General features: G+C 44.6%; 2 protein-coding genes across 5 annotated transcripts in view; one reads left to right on the top strand and one right to left on the bottom strand.

Annotated features, from left to right (window-relative positions):
• The window catches only part of Snrnp40 (small nuclear ribonucleoprotein U5 subunit 40), a 31,663-nt gene extending 24,565 nt beyond the window's left edge, over nt 1-7,098 (bottom strand). Inside the window, exons 1-4 of the mRNA XM_055610725.1 lie at nt 6,927-7,098; nt 3,766-3,895; nt 1,775-1,868; nt 202-367 (exon numbers count right to left, since the gene is read on the bottom strand). Of these exons, the coding sequence (XP_055466700.1) occupies nt 202-367; nt 1,775-1,868; nt 3,766-3,895; nt 6,927-7,070 (534 nt within the window). The 5' untranslated portion in view covers nt 7,071-7,098. The remainder of the gene's footprint in view (nt 1-201; nt 368-1,774; nt 1,869-3,765; nt 3,896-6,926) is intronic.
• Nucleotides 7,099-7,314: 216 nt separating this feature from the next.
• The window catches only part of Zcchc17 (zinc finger CCHC-type containing 17), a 45,395-nt gene continuing 34,784 nt past the window's right edge, over nt 7,315-17,925 (top strand). For 2 of the 4 annotated variants that reach the window (XM_055610731.1, XM_055610729.1), the window contains exon 1: nt 7,315-7,391. Coding sequence is in view for 1 of the 4 variants with exons in the window: in XM_055610728.1 (XP_055466703.1) it covers nt 14,390-14,455 (66 nt within the window). In the remaining 3 variants the exon portion in view is untranslated. Of the gene's footprint in view, nt 7,392-14,334; nt 14,456-17,925 lie in introns of those variants that run through there. The other 2 variants (XM_055610728.1, XM_055610730.1) reach the window with 2 other exon arrangements.

Here is a 17,925-nt window from a genome sequence, read left to right as displayed (position 1 = left end):
AGACACACAATTCACAGCTGAGCCAGGCACCAATCCACACAGCCCACCGATTCCAAACAGCAATATAGTCTATACAATTCTGTAGCATATTATTTTACCTGGGAAAATTTTTTGTGTGCTTTGGAATACTGGTTGGATGACAAGATAAGAGCTTTTATGATGCAACCTGAAACTACACCACAGACAAGATTTAATACCTACCTTAACTGTACCATCGTCACTGCCAGTGCAGACAAGTTGGGGGCCCCGCCTGGCTGGATAACAGGAGTTCACAAAGGAAGTATGTCCCTTCAGCCTCTTAACCCTCTCTCCTGTTTCACTATCCCACACTGCCACAGTTTTATCTGTTGATGCTGAGAAGAGCATGCTAGAAGAAAAATACAAAAGAAATAAGATGAACAATAGGGACTGGAGAAATGCTCAATGGTCAAGAACACTGGCTGTTCTTCCAGAGAACCTGGGTTTGATTCCCAGCACCCATATAACAGGCCCCAAACTGGCTGTTACTATAATTCTAGGGGATCAGATGCCCTCTTTTGGCCTCCACACGTACTGAATGCATATAATGTGCAGACATACATAATAGGCAAAACATACATGCACTAATTAAAGATAAATCTCAAAGGGCAGGTAGGGGGTGCACAAAGATCATCTCTTTCTCACTTGCCAAAATATGTCAAGTTCTTCCAGATCACTGTCTGCTCGTTGCACTATTTAGCTTATGACCCCAGGGTGCCTCATGCTGTCTCTAGCAATCCTACTCATCTTGTAGCTTCTGTTTCAGGTGGACCATGCCACACAATACAGTGGTTTTATCAACCTTTTCCTTCTTTGTGATATACATGGATACAATGCCCTATCACAGGAAAGAATTTAAGCACTTCCTACTGTGCTCAAGATGAGGCTGACTGTGGTAATTCTAGATTTAAGAGCGGACTAATTCCAATCCTTTGTTCTTTCCGCCCCTGGGACTGGTTTCTAAGTTACACTTGACCTTACAATGCTCTCTCCTTTTTTTCTTTGAGACAGGACCATGCTATGTAGCCCAGGCAGGTCTTGAACTCAAGATGCTTCTGATTCAATCAGAACCCAAGATCTCGGAATGGAGTACATTCAACAGTGCTCATTATAATGCAGAAGAAAAAATTTATTTTATGACAACTGGTGTGCTACTTCTAAGTGTGTGCCATGCATGTGTGGTGTCCATATGTCTGACAAGAGCACTGGATGCTCTGAAACAGAAGTTTTATTCCCAGAACGCACATAAAGGCAAACAAAGGAAACTAGCTCCACTAAGTTGTCCTGACCTCTACATCTGAACCCTCTCACAGAAACATCATGCACACACACAATAATAGGAAAAAAAAATGTAGCCCTGGATACCCTGGAACAATGTAGATCAGGCTGGCCTTGTACGCAGAGATCCCGCCTGCCCCTGCCTCCTGAGAACACACATGTGCCATTACACTTGGCAATAAAGAGCTAGTTGGAAATTACATTTGCTTTGTCCTCTAAAACTGGTCCGAGTGCTGGCATATTAGAAGATAAATGACGATGTGCTTTTAATTGTATACTACATCACCCGTGTGGACCTTCAAACTGTGATTCTCCTGCCTCAGCTTCCCCGGTCTGACATTAAGGATACACTACTATGCCCCACTAAAACAGCAGTGTTTCAGAGGGTTTCCCCAAGAACAGAACTCAGGGCCGAAGGGTAAAGGGCGCTAAGCACTAGCATGGAAAGCAGGTGTCATTTCGCGTGCAGAACCCCCACCTGCCGTCTGTGTTATAATGCAGCTCCATCACCGCCCCACTGTGTCCCTTCAGTGTAGCGTAGTTATCACAGTCCCCACAGACGGCCCACAGCACTGTGGAGAGAAGAGACCAGCATCAGCCACAGAGAGGTCACTTGGAAAACAACCAGGAAAACACGGCGGATATTAACACCATGGAACAACACTGGTTCTACCAATTAGACCAATTCTCCTCACGCTAGTGTGTGCACATCCACGAGTGCATATGTATGAAGCCAGGGGACAACTCTGGGTGCTGTTCATCAGGCACCATCCACTACTTTTCTTCTTGAGAGAGATCTCTCACTGGCCAGGAATTTGCCAAGTAGACTAGGCTGGCCGGCTGATGGGCCCCAGAGATCTACCTGTCCACTTCTCCAGAGCAGAAATTACAAGCACGTGCCACCCTAACTGGCTTATATGAGTTCTGAAAACTGAACTCAGGTCCTAACTGACTGAGCTATTTTTTCAGCGTTAACTTAGACAAGATTTTTTTATTTTATGTGTATGAGTGTTTTGCCTGCAAGTATGTATATGTATCCCATATAAGCCTGATGACTATGAAGGTCAGAGGAGAGTTGGAACCCTTGGAACTGAAGTTATAGATGGTTGTGAGCCACCATGTAGGTCCTAAGAATTGAACTTGGGTCATCTACCAGAGCAACGTATGTATTTATCTGCTAAGGTATCTTTCTAGCCACCTCAGCTTTAATTTTTAACAAGTTGCTATCTTTTATGCTCAGTCTGTAAAAAGCCTAAAAAGGGGACCATTGAATAATACTTCCTCAGCTTCATTTTTTTAATTTATTTTTTAACAGATTTATTGTTTACTGAAGTGTATGGAAGTATATGTGTGGCAGTCAGAGCATTGGTTGTGGAAGTCAATTCTTTGCGTATGTGTGTGTTGGGGGGGCACACATCTGTGTACACAAATGTATGAATACCCTCAGAGGTCAGAGGCATGCACTGGATCTCCTGGAACTGTATCACAGACAGTTGTGATCTCAGGTGCTGGGAACTGAACTCAGGTCTACTGGAAGAGCAGCAAGTGCTCTTTTTCTGTTTGTTTTTTGAGACAGGGTTTTCCTATGTAGCCGAGGCTGTTTTGGAATACTCTCTGTAGAGGATGCTGGCCTCTAATTCAAAGACACACCTACCCCTGCCCCCAGAATGATGGGATTAAAGTTGCCACCATACCTAGGAAGCAAGTGCTCTTAACTGCAGAGCCATCTCTCCACACTGTAGTTATTTTTAAAATATGGCTATTCTAATGAGTAGCTGAGGATCAGGTAGCATTTGATCTAAGTGAGTTACCACAGAGGAGCCCATCTTTCTTCTTATATACTAGGATCCTAGGTATGGATTAAGGACTCCTGTCCTTAATAGAAAAGTTCTCTCTTTCTTCTTAACTCTCAGTAACCCACTAAAGCTAAACTGATGTTGCTACTAAATTAGCTTAAGAGTGTCTCCATGAAAAACACATTTTCAGTTGTTCTTGGTAGCACGGGCTTGTAATTCCAACACCTGGGAGGTGGAGGCAAAATCAGAAGTTACGAAGTTGCTCTTACTATATAGCCAGTTTGAGGACAGCCTGGGATACATGACAGTGATAGAAGGGAAATGGAGGAGGGAGAAGGGGAAGTGGGGGTGAAGGAAGAAAGGAGAGGGAGTTAAGAGAGAGAGGGAGAGGGAGAGAGGAGAAGGAGGAGGAAAAGGAAGAAGAAAAAGGAGAAGAAATAACTCCAACCAAAGCAACTCATTTTCCAATTAGTACATTGTTTCCTTCATTTTTATTCACCATATGGATCTACGGTTGTACCAGAATGATTGCTCAGTATGTTAATACCCTGTTTTAGCACCTCATTATAATAGTTTAACCTGCAAGTTTAAACTGATGTCTAACCCCCCCCCCCCCAAAAAAAATCACTATTTAGCAGAGAGCAGAACCCCAGATTCAAGAACTGTGCCTTACATATGAGTCGGTCAAATCCTGCAGATGCCAGGGTGGATCCGTTGGGGTGAAACTTGCAGCAGTACACTTCCCCTTCGTGTCCTGAGAGCAACATGATCGGGGCTTGAAGGGAAGAACACCGTGGAGGCCCCTAGACCAGAGAGAAGCATGAGGCAGCCACTGCACAGGGCAAAGGAGGCGGCGAGGCTGGGGAAGCGCGTTTCATTTGGCTCAGTGCGGCCAGAGCCCCCGCCTCCCACTGCATGATCCCTTGACAGTCCAGCATCTGTCCAACCTACGCTCTCCTCCCTAACTCTGTTTTTGTTCCACGGCCAACTTTTAAATGCTTAATCATGCTGAACTCATTTATGCCTTGGGATCTTAACATGGAAGGATGTCTCACGCATGAGTCCTAGCCCTATTTGGCTCCTTTTAAATACTTCTTCCCCAGAGTCTTTCTTTCCTCACTCAAACTCAAGTAGCAGCCATCCTCCTGCCAGTATTCCATTAGCTCCAATGCACTCTGTCAACGACCCATCACTATCTGAACTTACCTTCCTCACGTCACTGCTTATGTTTCTTTTCCCCAAAGAAACGACACTCTGGGAATGCAGGCATACTATCCATGCCAGTCACCATTTCTCAGTCTCTAGTTCACCCAACTAGCTTCTGAAAACCCTGCGTGCTACAGCCTATTACACAAAACAGATTTCTGGGGTACGAGCAGGATCTTGATATGTAGCCCAGGCTGATCTTAAGTTTTCAGTCCCCCTGAGTGCTGGTATTCCAAGTGTGTATCACTATGCCAATTGCTTGGCAATTCTTCCAATTCTTATCAAATGAGAACAAGTGTACTGCCAATAATCCTGAAACCTCTTTAGAATATTCCAATATACTTACTTACTTTTATTATCATGTGTTAAACTATCCAAAGTAATGGCTTTCATTATAAATTACCCACAAACATAAATAATGTACCATGATCATATTCACTCAGTATATTTATTTAAAAAAATAGTCCATGTGGTCTAGAGAGATAGCTCAGTGTTGAAGAGCACTTACTGCTCTTCTAAAGGACCTGAGTTCAGTTCCCAGCACTCATACTGGGCAGCTTTCAAATGCCTGTAACCAGGTTCAAGAGATCCAACATTCTCTTCTGGCCTCTGAGGGTGCCTTGGCATACATGGGGAAAAAAACTCACCTACAGACACACACACATATAAAAATAAACCTAATACCTAGGCAATGGGGAAACAACACACAACAAAACAATGGGCCTTGCATTCTAGTGGAAAGTGAGTACAAGGAAAGGGCAGGGGGGGGGAAGGTAAAACACCCAGTGTTGTGTGCCATGGAAACAAACAATATGGGTTCCAGGGTACAGGGTACTCCAACTTAGAGTAGTCAGGAAAACGCCACTGAAAAACTGGTATCTGAACAAGATTTGAAAGAGCCAGTTTTAGATGTTCTCTGCTACTTTGTGGATACTTCTTTTTCTACCCTCTAACCCTCTCCTGTTTTAATGCCCTAACACTAGATAGGAGAGAAACAAGGATAAAAGGAGAGAAGAAACAGGAAAATCCCCGAATCTAATTTCTTTTGTTTCTTTTTTGACCACGGTTACTAACAAACCAAAACCAACCTCCCTAAATGATCAAGAACCACTGACCTTCCTATATCGGGGCTCTGGCATTTATATATTCTCTGAGAAGTTCCCAGAATTCCAAACATCTCACAATTGCAAAAACTATCTGGAGCTGGCAAAACCATGCTTCTGCTAGAGCACAAGGCCCAGCATAGTCAGCCGCTATGGCTAGTCCGAAGCAATCCCATGTCCCCATATCTGGGATTAAAATGATAACACACTTTAAAAACATTTCTGCATTTTTAAAGAAATAAAAAATTCCAAAATTGTCACTACAGCCAATAGCTAACCATGTGGGCATTTGGAAGAACACTCCAGCAAATGCAACAAAGAAAAATCTAAGACCATATATATTTGGTGTCACTTAAGCAAGGTGACATATAGAAAACTGGTAGATAAGGAAGGTAAAGAGGGGATTATTATTACAGAGAATTTGATTTAAAAAAAAAAAAACAAAACTCAGAATAGGAAGCTAACAAGATGTTTTCAGCAGAGAACTTTGTGATTTAGTGTTTTGACAATTCCCCTGGCTACTGGACTAATAACTAATCCTTGATTCAAAGTCAAAACCAGAAATACTAATTAAGTCCCACCTATGATGACACCAGATGGCATAAAAATGGTTTTGACTAGAAGGTAAAGACTATAGCTAAATACTCTTTTCTTCTTCCTTCCAATAGGATTTTGCTATAATAATAGCCTAGACTGGCTTGGAACCCTTGAGCCTCCTGCCTCAGCTTCTTGAGCGATGATTATAAATGTGTGTCCAGCCTTTTTTTTTTTTTTTTTTTGGGGGGGGGGAGTCAGGATCCTGCTATGCTGTGCAGGCTGGCCTCCAACTCCTTCCCTCAACATTTTCTTGTCAGCCTTCTGGAAAGCTGGAACTACAGTCCCACTTTACTTATATATTTTGAGGGCCACACCAGAAGGATTTGGCTAAACAGTTGGGACAGGAGGACCATCTATTTCCTCATCTAAACCTAATATCATAATATGGGAGGTGTGATCATTATTTCACAAGGCATATAGTTAGGAGGATGAATTCTGATTTTTACAAGTTTGCTTTCTCCATTTGCAAAATGACAGCTCCTTCTAGGCTGTTTCCAAGATTAATGGAAATTACACATGCAAACACTCAACACAAGAGACAACGGGTATTAATTACTGTTAATAATATAAATTCAGAAAAAGAGAAAATTGTACCAGGTAGCGAAGAGAGCGGTATCATTCATTTCCACTATCTCCCCTCTTCCTCATTCATTCGTCTACTCTGCAAACTTTCTTGAATGTTTATTTTATGCTGAATCCCTGGTGGGCACTTAGGATACGGAAGCCTGGGTCTTGATTTTGAGGCCAAGGTTCTAAACGACTCAAAGCTATTTCGCAGGGACACACGAATGGAATAGGCGCAGACCACAAGGCACCTTTACAGAGGCCTGCTCTAACTTCAGGTTCACTGTCTTTCCGTTCTCGCAGAGGCGGTACCATCCGTAGGAAGAGGGGCGGAGGGCCGAAGGCGTGATGTCGCCCTACTTACCGCCTGCAGCAATGCCCCCGGAGTCGCCTGCTGCTGCCCGGCTCCGGGGCCGGACCCTGCCGCTCCCAACAGCAACTCATGTCGCGGCCGCTTGACGGGAACTAGCGGTAGCTCCGGGCCTTTGCGCTTGGGCTGCTCGATCATGGCGGTATCCACTCTCCCCGGCGCCGCCACTGACCGCGCCGCCGGCCTCAGGCGCCACGCTATTGGCTCCGACTGAGTTCTTCCTCCAGAACTTCCGGAGACGAGTAACCAATCGGTTTCCAATATTTCCTTCTGCAACGCCTTCTGAATACACTCCTGAGATTGGGTCGTTTTGATGACGTCACGAGAACGCGCCCTCTGGGATTGGAGCGCGGGGCTGGCGTCCCTCCCAGGCGCGCCGTGCATTGTGGGTGAGAACGAGCGGAGCAGCTCCGGCGTTCCTGGCGATGAAGCGGCGCCCGGGCTAGGAGCCGGCGCGGAGTAAGTGTGTGGGGAACCAGGAGGGGGGCTGTTCCAGTCTGGAAGCTACGAGTCGGTGGTAGGGCTGAGCCTGCCATTCTCGCCTGACAGCCCCGCCAGTGCGGAGCAAGAGGGGTCCCCGGAAAAAGTAGTCCCTTTGCAGGCTGGAGCGGAGCTTTGGGGATCTCTGGCCGCAGGACTCGAACCCTCAAGGCCGTTATCCCAAGACAGCTGCTCTGCACAATGCCGATTCTGCGTCCAGTTCTGTGCTGGAGTTCCCAGGGCCAAAAGCCCGACTCCCGGCCTCCCGCCTTCAGTGCCGGGTTTGGCTGAAGAGACGGACTTAGGTTTTGTCACTGGTTCAGCCGTCCTTTTTAAGGGCTTAATTTATGCCCCCGAGACAGTCAGTGATGAGGGAGATCAGATGGCTCCTGCAAAGCCCAGTTTTGTTGAGAAATTTAAGCTTGTATACTAGGCCTTCTTGTACGTGGTCCCAGTGATATTTATTGTGCAGAGCGTTGGGGGACGCACCGAAGACGGTCCCCAAACTCAGGGCGTGGGAAATGTGTTAAACAAAACCCAGCAGTTTGTTTGGAAGGCTAGCTAAGAGAGCGATGCCTCATGCTACAAGTAACTAATGTAAGCTTGAAGGCTTTTCAGAGGAAAAGCTTCCTGAGCCGTTGCTATCTGCTGGGACAGTTCTAATTAGGGGAAGAGAAGGACGAATGCTCTGCACAGAACAGCACGGGCAGCGGTGCTCTATCACTTGGAAAGGAGATAACTCTGAGACAACAAAGGGCCAGTGTGCTGAGGGAGAGCTGGAAGGGGATATGTATGTGACGAACCCGGGTGTCATGAAGATTTGCAGGAATTTGAAGCTTTTACCTTAAAAGTAATGGGAAACCAGTGAGAGTTTTCTTTCTCCTCCAGGGCATGGGATATGGCGGAGGAAGTGATCCCTGAGGCTTACTGGTGTGATAGACTGGAAACAGGTTTACTGGAGGCCGGTAGAGCACTTTGGGAGCATGCACAGTAGTTCTGATCAGCAATGTCAGTGAGAACCAAGCCGCTGGGAAATAAATTGGACAGGATTTGGTGATGGATTGGATTCAAGAGAGATTTATGCTCTTAGTCCAGACCGGGAGGCTGAGACAGGAAGACTGCTACAAAACCAAGGCTAGCCTGAGCAACGTTGTGATTTTTCAACCCACACCAAGCTGCTAGAGTGACACCTTCCTTCTTCCTCCTCTCTAAATTGCACAGGAAATCATGTGGTTCATGCCTGTGACCCCAGCACTTAGGAGGCAAGGCAGGAGAATTTGAGTTTTAAGCTAGCCTGGGGTACAGAGTTATCTTTTTCCTTGTTAAAAAAAAAAAAAAGAGAGAGAGATTTGTCTTATTTTATGTGTGTGAGTCTCCTGGCAAGTTTCATGTCATCTTGTCAGAAGATAAGGTCATCTGAGAGGAGGGGACCTCAATTGAGAAAATACCTCCATAGATAGGTCTGTGTAGGGTATTCTCTCGCTCTGTTTCTCGTTCTTTTTATTTTTTCCAGACAGGGTCTGACTATGTAGCTCTGGCTGTCCTGGAACTCACTATATAGACCAGGCTGACCTTGAACTCAGAGATCTGCCTGCCTCTACCTCCCAAGTGCATGTATGTATTGTACCTCATGAATGCCTGGTGCTAGCAGCAGTCAGAAGAGGGCCTCAGATGTCAGATGTCTTGGAATCGAAATTATGGATGGTTGCCAACTACCATGTAGGTGCTGGAAACCCTCACTCCAAGTCCTTTGCAAGATTAGCAAGTGCCGTAAACCTCTGCTATGTCTCTCTAGCCCCTACATAGTGAGATTCTACCTGATAAAGCCAGGGGCTGGGGATGTGACCTCTGGGTTTAATCCTTAGTACTGCAAAAAGAAAATCAAGACCTCCCACCCCCAACCAAAAAAAAAACTGCTTAAGGTTTTTGTTCTGTGGGAGGAGCAAATAAAAAAGCTTTAGGCAGGGTATAGGGTGCACCTTTAATCTGAGCACTCAGGAAGAAAGGCAGGTGGATTTCTGTGAGTTTGAGGGTAGTCTGGTCTATACAGAATTTCAGGACACCCAGAGATACATTAAGAGAATCTGTCTCAAAGACAGACGGGGGGTGGGGGTGGGAAGAGAACTTTAGCTATAGTTCTTCATAATCTTATTTAGATTTTTTTTTTAAGAATTATCATTTTATGTGTATGGCTGTCTTACCTGAATGTATGTATGTGCACTATGTATAAGCCTGGTGCCCAAGGAGCTTAGAAGAAGGCATCGGATGCTCTGGGTCTGGAGTTACATACTGTTGTGAGCCACCATGTGGTGTTGGGAATAGATCCTGGCTCCACAGAAGAGCAGTCGGTGCTTTTAGCTGCTGAAGCTCTCTCTCCCGTCACCTTCATACTCTCATAGCCTAATTCTACAAGGAATAACGCAGTGTAATGCTCTTTCCATGACTTTGTACGGAGAGGGACCAAGAACTAAGAAACTCTGATGCCTGCCCTCATTTTAGCTGTCCCAGTGCTATTAGAGATTCTCTACTTCACTAATTAGCTTCTCAGCTGTTGTAGGGATTAGGAAAGGTCTCTTAATAGAACTATGGAATTCAAACTAATAACACCTGTTCTGGAATGTGAGGCAAAAGATGCTGGGCCAAAGAAGGCAAAGTCTGGAGATGAGACGATGTAGCTGGGAAATAGAGGTGGGATTCAGTCATTTCTTAAGGATGGGCAGATCAGCGCCTGTGCACTTTTATTGGGGTGTACGTGTTCCTGTGTGCCATTGTGCATGCATGTGCATGTATGGAGATGAGAGATTGACACTGGGTGTCTTTCAGTTGCTCTCTATTGAGATAGTACCTCCCACTAAGCCTGCTGCACTGAGTCCACTAAAACTGCTGGCTGGCCACCTAGCCCTCAGCACCCTCCCGTGTCTGCCTCTGCAGTGCTGGGATTACAGGCCTGTACACTTGTGCCCAGTTTTGTTTTGTGTTGTTTTTCTGAGACAGGGTTTCTCTTTGTAATCTTGGCTGTTCAGGACTTGCTTTCTAGACCAGGACTTGAACTCACAGAGATCCACCTGCCTCTGCCTCCCGAATGCTGGGATTACAGGCGTGCGCCATCACGCCCGGCTGTTGTGCCCAGTTGTTATACTTGGGTGCTGGGGATGAAACTCAGGTTTTCATGATTGCATGGCAAACCCTTTGTGACTGAGCCATCTCACCAGCCCCCAAAAGTGTAAGCTTTAAATTAAAAGCACATGGAGAGACTGGAGAAATGCTCAGGTATTAAAAACTCTTGCTGCTCCTGCAGAGGATGAGAGTTTAGTTCCCAGCACCCACATTGAGTTCCAAGAGATTTGATGTTCTCTTCTGGCTTTGGTGGCACCTGCATGCACACACACACAAACACAAATAAATAAATAAAATTTTCTTTTTCAGTGGTTGGTTTGGAGCTCACTATGTAGGCCAAGCTGGCCTCAAACTCAGTGATCTACCTGCCTCTGCCTCCCAAGCACTAGGATTAAAGGCATGCGCTACCATGCCCTGCTTTTCAAGACCTAATGTCTAGCATACTGGCTAAGAATATTAAGACTTCTGGGATCAAATAAATTCTACTGTTGCTATGTTTTATTTTTATTTTTTACTTTATTATGTTTATTGTGACAACATCTCAGTATGCATTTCAGGCTGTCCTCAAACTTTCTGTTCTCTTTCCCCTACCTGAGTACTCATACATGCTAGGCAAGCACTCTATTTCCGAGCCATGTCCCCAGTCATAGGCTTCAGACTTTCTGTGTAGCCTAGGCTAGTCTCAAGTTCATGATTGTCTCCTGCCTTAGTTTCTAAGTGCTGGGATTGTTGACTATCCAGGCAAGGGCCATTACACCCAACCTCACTGCTAGGTTTTTGGCATAAGCTTAGTGATTTGGCTCCTAGAAGCCTTTCATTATTAATGTACATAATAAGAACAGAACCTATGTATTGCGTGTTCCCTGCATAGCATGGTACTTGGACATAGAAAATACTTGATAAATGTTAGTTCTTAACACCATTCTTACACATGCTTTTTTTGTTTGTTTGTTTTTGTTTTTTGTTTTTTTGAAACAGGTTCTTACTGTATAGCCTTGGTTGGCCTGTAGATCAGGCTGGCCTCAAACTCACAGATGTACCTGCTTCTGTCTCCCAAGTGCTGGGATTAAAGACATTCCTCACTACACAGGCCTGAGACCTCTCTAATGTTTTTCAGAACTAGGCATACATACTCCTGACAAACGAATAACACCAGTAGTGATTAAAAGAATGAAAACCATGCAGGTGTGACAGCACATCCCTGTAGTAGTTATTTAGGAGGTTAAGGTAGGAAGATCACTTCATCTGAAGAGTTCAGTAGGAGTCTAGAGGCAGTCTGGGCAATATAGTGAGACTGCATCTCAGAATAGGTAGGCATGCAGTTCAGTGGTTGAGTCTTGTGAAGCATGTGCAGGCTTTTAGATTTGATACCCATTTTCATAAACAAACTGATCAGGAATAAAGCCAAGCATAGTCGCAAGTGCCTGTAATTCCAGCACTGAGGAGGCAGATGCAGAAAGATCCCCACAAGTTCAAGGATAACCTGAGTTACATAGGAAAACTCTTTTCTTTAAAAATCCCCTCAAAATAGGCTAGGAGGATGGTTGAGCAGGTAAGGATACTTGCTGTGCAAGCATGAGGTCCTAAGTTAGAAACCCCAGAGTCGACATAAAAAGCCAACTGGTTACTTGTGTCTATAAGTCCAGTGCTGCAGGGGAGGAAACAGGGTTCACTGGCGCTTGCTGACTACTTGCCTAGCTCCCGGTTCAGTGAGAGATCCTGAGTCAAGGGAATAAAATGGAGAGTGATAGAGCAGGAACCTGACATCCTCTGGCTTCTGTGCACACGTGGGCATGCACTCCAATAAACACGCATGCCCACACCACATACACAAATGAAGATAAGTAAAATAAAAAGCAACAACAAGGGCCTGAGAGATGGCTCAGAGGTTAAGAGTGCTGGTTGCTTTTCCAGAGGTACTGAGTTCAATTCCCAGCAACCACATAGTGGCTCTCAACCATCTATAGTGAGATCAGGTGACCACTTCTGCCATGCAATCATACCTGCTAACAGAACATTGCATACGTAATAAATCTTAAAAAAAAAAAATAATAACAGCAATATCCCAGATAAACTAACCAATCAACCAACCAAAACCCGTACTTAGACTGAAATTCCAGTAGCCTAATGACTTTGGATAAGTAACAAATGAAAAAGAAGTGATATCCAGGTTCCTAATTGTCCCACAATTAGAATGCTGAGATGTGGGTGAGAGTGCTTGGTGTGGCCTATCACAGTTTTTCTCTTAACCCAGATATCACACAAATAATTGAGACTCTATTATATGATTAATAATATGCTTTATAACACAAGAACTGAGCAGTTTTAACTCTGAGCTAATTTGGCTTCCTCCCAGCGGAAAATCCAGAGATACTTGCAGTTTGTAGCTTTTGTTGCTGAGCTCTCTTCTGGGTTCTCCTGGGCTCCTGCCCCTGGCTAAGTCCCTCCCCCTACTTCCTCTTCTAACTTCTCTGGCTGGCAGGAAGCCCTATTCTCTCCCCTGCTCAGCAGTTGTCTCTAAGCTGGTTTATTGACATATCAGGGGACAATTGGGAAGCAGAGCTTATACAACATTGAGACAGGAGATTCTCAGAACAAGGATTGTAACCAGTTATTGGTGGTACAGAAATCAGCATTTGAATTGTACAATAACCTTATGTCTACATCTTTCTTTGTGTTTCTGGGGATGAAAACTTAGGTTTTCATGCTGCATGCTAGGCAACTTTGCTGCTACTGACCTCCCTCCGTATTCAGCCCCATTCATTATTCCCTTTGTGTGTGTTATGTATGTGCTCATATATATGTGTATGCAGGTGTATATGCATGTGGGAATGTGTGTAGAGGCCAGAGGTCAATGTTCAGTATCTTCCTTGATCACTCTTCGCCTTCCTTACCTTTTTGTTGTTGTTTGTTTGAGTCAGGGTCTCAATGTTTGTCTTTGACTATCATGGAACTCACTGTGTAGACCAGGTTGACCTCAAACTCAGAGATCTGCCTGCTTCTGCCTTCGGAGTGCTGGGATTAAAGGTACATACCACCACTACTGGCCTCTTTGAGACACAATCATCCCCTAACCTAGAGCACATCAATTTGGCTAGGCTATGTGGTCAGGAGATCACTGATGTGGGATCTGTTTGTCACTGTCCCCTGACACTGGGGTTGCAGACTTGTGCCACTGTTCCTGGCTTTCTGTGGACCTGAACTGAGAAACTCCAAGCCCCCTTCTTCCACATAGATGTCTGTAGTGCTCATTTTTTAAATCTTTTATTTGGAGTTCCTGAAAGCCTCTCCCTTCCAAACCCCCAACCCTAAGTAGGAGAGAGGAGGTTAGTGGGGAGAGGGGGCACAGACCCCTTCACTCCTCCTGGCTTTTTAGGGTCGATGGGTTCTTTTAGGGGGGTGTCCCAATCTCTGTCAACAGCAAATGCAGTCCCCAGTCTCCTTTCAGCTGTTGTGCCCTGAAGAATCTCTATTTCTCCAAACTGCCACACTGGTTGTCGTTTCTGGTCTCTCCAAACTGCCGCTTGCCACATGCTACCACCTTCTCTTTCTGGGCTCTCATATTTATATCTTCCCAGCCCTGGACAATGTCTCTCTCCTGCCGCCAGAGGCAGGCCATTACCTGCTGTCAAAGGCCACATCCCCCCCCCCACCCCTTATCCCTGCATAACAGAATTATCAGTTCTGGACAAACTAAAATCCCACACTTGGGATTAAAACAAAAACACATTTACATAACTGAGTTTACAAAGAAATCAAAACTTCCATTACAGATGTCTCTCTAATTGTTGTTTCTTTCTAAAAGGACATTTGAATTAGCTTTAGCAGAAGAGAAATGGAGGAGCCATAGAATATTAAGGATGAATTCAGGAAGGCCTGAGACCATGGAAAACTTGCCTGCACTCTATACTATTTTTCAAGGAGAGGTATGTTTTACATTTTGAAACTTCCCTTTTAGAGTACTGACAATGTATTTAGGGAGGGAAGCATCTGGTGTCATTCTTCTGTCCATTTGAAACTGTCTTGAATGGGAAGACCATGGGACTTCAGGTACACACACTTTCTTTAAGCTATAGGCTTGACACCCACATTTTGGTGCCTCAAAGAGTCTATAACTTAGACTTTAAACCTTTTTTTTTTTTCTTCACAAAAGTTTCCTTACCAGTTTTCCATTTTAGCAGATAGAATTGTTATCCATTTGGTTCATTCAAGAAATCTGGTCATTGTACTTGATTTCATCCTTTGATTTGGTCTTGATTCCCTCTCTAGTTCCTTCATGAGTCCTAATTAGAGCTCCAGTCTGTGTTGTTATTTATGCCTTTGCTACCCCCTAGACCGAGATCTACAGTTCTTACTTGGATCTGACTGGAACCTCCTGTTTCAGTTGTAGCCCCTCTCCAATTTGTTTATGACACTGCACCCAGAATAACATAACATTTCAAAAATAGGTAACGGCTAGGACTGTGGCTCAGTAGGGTGCTTGTCCAGAGTAGCTTTCATCCCCAACAACACAAACACAGGATGTAGCCTGAAGAGATGGAGGCAGGACAAGCGGGAGTTCAGCTCAGGTTGTCAGGCTTGGTGGCAAGCTCTGTACCTGCTGAGCCATTTGCCAGCCCTATTTTTGTTTAATTTTGAGACGGGGTCTCACTCTGTAGCCTAGCCTGGTTCTAAATTTATGTTGTAGTCAAGCCTTGTTCTCAATTTACAGCAATCCTATTTATCAGCCTTCCACATGTTGCAATACAAGCATGAACTACTACACTTGGCCTAATATATCTTCTTATGTGTTACCATTAAGAAGTGAGGCAGTGTCTCACTTTGTAGCTTTGACTGGCCTAAAACTCACAGTGAAGATCATCTGCCTCTGTCTCGGGAGTGCTGGGATTAAGGGCATATATCTTCCTTACACCCAGCCCTTTTTTGTTTTTTGTTTGTTTGTTTGTTTGTTTGTTTTTGAGACCTGGGGTTTGTAGTAGGAGCCTAGGTTGATCTCCGTCTTACTTAGGATTTCTGTTACTTTGATAAAACATCATGACCAAAAGCAATTTGGGAAGGAAAGGGCTTATTTCACTCACAGCCCATCAAAAAAGTCAGCACAGGAACTCAAAGTAGGAGCCTGGAAATAGGAACTGAAGCAGAGGCCGGCGAAGAATGCTGCTTTTGCTCATGGCTCGCTCAACGTGCTTTCTTTCTTATTTTTTTTTAAGTTTATTTTTATTTTCTGCACATTGGTGTTTTGCCTTCCACATATATCTGTATGAGGGTGTCAGATCTTGGAGTTAACAGAAATTGTGAGCTGTTGTATGGGTACTGGAAATTGTACCTGGATTCCCTGGAAGAGCAGACAGTGCTCTTAACTGCTGAGCCATTTCACCAGCCCCTCAACCTGCTTTCTTATACAACTCAGGACCAGCTGCCCAGGGGTGGCACCACCCACAGTGGAATGGGCCTTCCACATCAGTCACTAATCAAGAAGTCAGTCGGTCTGATAGGGGCATTTTCTCAGCTGAGGTTCCTTTTTCCTAAATGACTCTAGCTTGTGCTATGTTGACAATAGACTAGGCAGTCTGGAAGTCAATGTGTAGCACTGGCCAACTTGGAACTTGTGATTCCCCCCCCCTCTCTACCTCCAGAGTACTGAAGAACTTCATAGTTCTGAATGCTTTGCTAGCAGCACATTGTGTAAGGTTGTCCAGACATCTTTGCTTGTAATCCCAGCACATGAGAAGTGCAGGCAAGGGGAGCATTCCTGTTCATGCCAGCCTGGGCTACAGAGTGAGAGCCTGTCCTGAATAAACCAATTAAAAGGAAAAACAAGCCAGACATGGCAGTATATGCCTTTAATCCCTGGGAGGGAGAGGCAGGTGGATCTCTGAGTTTGAGGTCAGTCTGGTCTTCAGAGTGAGTTCATTGGCTAATATTAAATGAAGGAACAGTTGCATTAAGATTGAAAACAATGTCCAGCTGTAGTGGCTCAAACTTTCATCCCAGCATTTGGAAGGCAGAGGCAGCCTGATCTCTGAAGCCAGCCTGTTGTACATAGTTAAGTTCTAGGTCAGCCAGAGCTACGAAGTAAGACCCTATCTAAAAACAAACTCTCAAACAAACAAAATTGAAAAAAAAAAAGAGATTGAACTCCTAATGTGTGTTAGCGCACACAAGCACACACACACAAACATAAACATGCACACACTCTCACACACATGCATGCATGCACGTACACAGCATTATAAATATTTCCATGAAACTAACTCCTTTCAGAGAGTAAGGAGGTTCTCAGAAGCTCAGCAGTTACCCACTGGGTAAGGAATGACTGGGCTGGGTTCTAAGTCTTCCAACTCTGCCAAACCCTAGCTGGGACTGCACGATCGTACTGTAATTTAGGGAGGAACCAGAGAGAATGTTTTGAGTGGCAGTGTGTAACCAGCATTGCTGCTTTGTGGGTTTTCTCTCTTCCACCCTCCCTACCCTTATTCTTCCTTAGTTTCAATCTCCTACCACTAGATATGAGAGAAAAAAAGAATAAAGAGGAAAGGAAAGCGATCCCTGAATAAAGTCAGAGGTTGGAATGGGGGATGATATTGTTGTTAAACTACTTCCTGCTGATTATGGGCCTTGAGCTCGTTGGGGCAAGTTTGAGTTTTACTGTTAGGATATGCAGTTCCTTCTCGTTTACTTAACAGACCAACAACAACCAACAACCACTTATGGGGATTCTAGCGTTTATATATCCCCTGAAAAATCCCCAGAATTTCAAAAGTTACACAGTTGCAAAAGTACCTTTAGGAAAAAACTATTTGCTAGAGCAGGAGGCAAATCATAGTCAGCTGCTCCAAAGCAGCCCCATATCCCCACAGCTGGGATTAAAACAGAAACATATAATCTTTCTGCGTTTGTTTGTTTTTCAAGACAGGGGTTCCTTGTGTAACAAAGACCTGGCTCTCCTGGACTCAATCTGTAGACCAGACTGGCCTCAAACACACATGGATCTGCCTGCCTCTGCCTCCCTGAGTGCTGGGATTACAGGTGTTTGCCATCACGCCCAGCTACTTCTGTGTCTTTAAAGAAACCAAAATTCTAAAATTCTCACCACAGTGGTAGGTCAGGGTGTTTGTATGCTTCTGTTACAGCCTCTATAACAGTAACAGTTTTACTTTGCTAACTGCTCGCAAAGATTTATCCCAGCAAACCTGTATTTTTTTAAAAACAGGTTAGGCAGTTTTTGCTTTTTTAAGACAGAATTTCTTTGTATAGCCCTGGCTATTCTAGAACTAGGTCTGTAGATCAGGCTGGCCTAGAACTCAGATATTCCCCCTGTCTCTGCTGCCCCAGTGCTGGGATTAGAGGTGTGCACTACCATCTCCCAGTAGGCATCTTTTTTTTTTTTTTTTTT

This window comes from Psammomys obesus, unplaced genomic scaffold, assembly GCF_907164565.1.
Source record: "Psammomys obesus unplaced genomic scaffold, mPsaObe1.curated_primary_1811, whole genome shotgun sequence".
In the NCBI taxonomy this organism is placed as follows: Eukaryota; Metazoa; Chordata; class Mammalia; order Rodentia; family Muridae; genus Psammomys; species Psammomys obesus.
Note: the sequence above shows the minus strand (reverse complement) of the source record. Positions and strands in the feature narration are given on the sequence as shown.